The sequence below is a fragment of the Olea europaea genome, unplaced genomic scaffold, assembly GCF_002742605.1.
Source record: "Olea europaea var. sylvestris unplaced genomic scaffold, O_europaea_v1 scaffold1316, whole genome shotgun sequence".
NCBI lineage: Eukaryota > Viridiplantae > Streptophyta > Magnoliopsida > Lamiales > Oleaceae > Olea > Olea europaea.
Genome location: NW_019230635.1, coordinates 126,315 through 128,150, shown reverse-complemented (window position 1 = coordinate 128,150; position 1,836 = coordinate 126,315). Strand labels below are relative to the sequence as shown.

The 1,836-nt window shown below is 35.4% G+C and overlaps 1 protein-coding gene across 2 annotated transcripts in view; it reads right to left on the bottom strand.

The window, feature by feature from the left end:
* Nucleotides 1-191: 191 nt before the first annotated feature.
* Nucleotides 192-1,836, bottom strand: part of LOC111374952 — a 38,320-nt gene continuing 36,675 nt past the window's right edge. For both annotated transcript variants that reach the window (XM_022997714.1, XM_022997715.1), the window contains 2 exons: nt 1,697-1,756; nt 192-719 (listed from right to left, as the gene is read on the bottom strand). In XM_022997714.1, the coding sequence (XP_022853482.1) occupies nt 645-719; nt 1,697-1,756 (135 nt within the window). In that variant the 3' untranslated portion in view covers nt 192-644. The remainder of the gene's footprint in view (nt 720-1,696; nt 1,757-1,836) is intronic.

The window sequence follows — 1,836 nt, the reverse complement described above, 5'->3', positions numbered from 1 at the left end:
CCGTGTGGCCAATACAGGTGTCCTTCCTGGCATACTTAATTGAAGGAGAACCGCCAACGAAGACATTAAAGATAGGACCCAATACAGCGAATCCACAACCGAACATTTATGACATTAACAAATTATTGTTTGCTGACATGTATATAGCATAAATGCTAAGAGATGTATGATTTCTAGCATTCCAACGCACCTTCACACCACGGCAAAAATCTTAGCTTTCTATAAAGGTATGATTTTCTCACGCAATTGGTAAAAAGTATGTACAGATAAAGATTTAGAACTCGTACCTAAAACCCGATACATAAACTCGGGATAAATGAGCCATCACATCAAAAAAGATACACGATAAAAAAGAACAAACATAAGTGGATCGAAGTACAAAGAATCTGGTGCTTCGATACTAACAACTGCACAAGCAGCAAGTTCTGAAGCCAACCAACTGAATGCGGCTATGGTACAAGCAGCAATCTCCAAGACAAAATATGAGTTATAAGCGAATCAGGCTAATCATAGCATAGTAGTAATTTTTTCCGCGTAAATAACTTTGCTCCATGTCTCTCCAATACTTTTTACTCATTGAGAATTTTCAAGAATGTTTTAGTTTGTGCAAACCACGGAATAAACTATTCGAAGTGTCAACAGCATCAAGATTGACTGACATAGAGTACAGGAACAAGCCCAGCCATTTTCCCATCCCTCCCGGGGCGTTTCTTCTTAACCTGCAACAGGCAACATATTAGTGAAACATATGCAGATAGAGCCCTAATACCCTAATAGTTTCCCCTTCTAAAGCAATTAAAGAATAATTTCTCAGACAAGACGCTTATGTTTACAAGGTGAATATTTGGGCTAGAACGTCCAAACTCAATTATACTCGGAAAACTCAAATGTTGAGATTATGAGAGCTGATAGCTTGCTTATTCCACTTTACAGCATGATCCTGCATAAATTTGTATAATTGCCAGACTAAATTGCATCCAGAAACCATGCTTCTGAAAGCTGTTTGTTTTCGAGACTTAGTAATCATAAAAAATCACTAATATATTCAATTTAATCAACAAAATTATCAGTCTAGGGTTCTAAAGGTTTAACAATATATGGTAAGAGGCAGAATAGAATCTCACACAACAAAGGCAAAATGATAATAATGGAACATCAGAAAACCCCTTTGGTAATGATACCACAATATCATATCTTTGGAGGATTCAACTAGTGTCATTCTTGTTTAGGTATATCCATAAACCAAATAATAGCTTCTTGATCTTTTGTTAAGACCATCTTAATTGTACTTATAAAAGGAACTAGTTGACAAACAAAGGGACAAAAAGTCAATTTCGGAAAAAATATTGTCAACCTCTTTCAGATATGAATCCATCTGATTTGAAATTCAAAATATAAATTTTTTTAGGGACTAAAGTTCACCTCAAACCTAGTTTCTCAGACTACTCAATGATTTCAACAGCAGAAGAAAATCCTAACAACTATCTTTCCTTATTTCCGAGTCAATAAAATGAAATCTAGACATTATGACTGCAAAAATCAAACATCATTTCCTTCAGCAAGCAAAAGTCAAGATATATGAGGATTGCAAGTGTGGAGCTTTGGAGGATTATTAAAATTAACCACAGTGGGAAAAAACACACCCTGTTCCATTAATGAGGAAGTTAGAAAATTTTCCAGTGTGTGCTATACTTACATAGAACCATCCATCCACTTCATATTCAATTTCAACTTCTTCTCCAGCTGTGAGATTTAGCTGCAAGCAACAAAGAGTCAATAAAATTCATATACAGAGAGGAGGGAAAACAGACTTCCAGATTTGGTTCCTTAATAAAC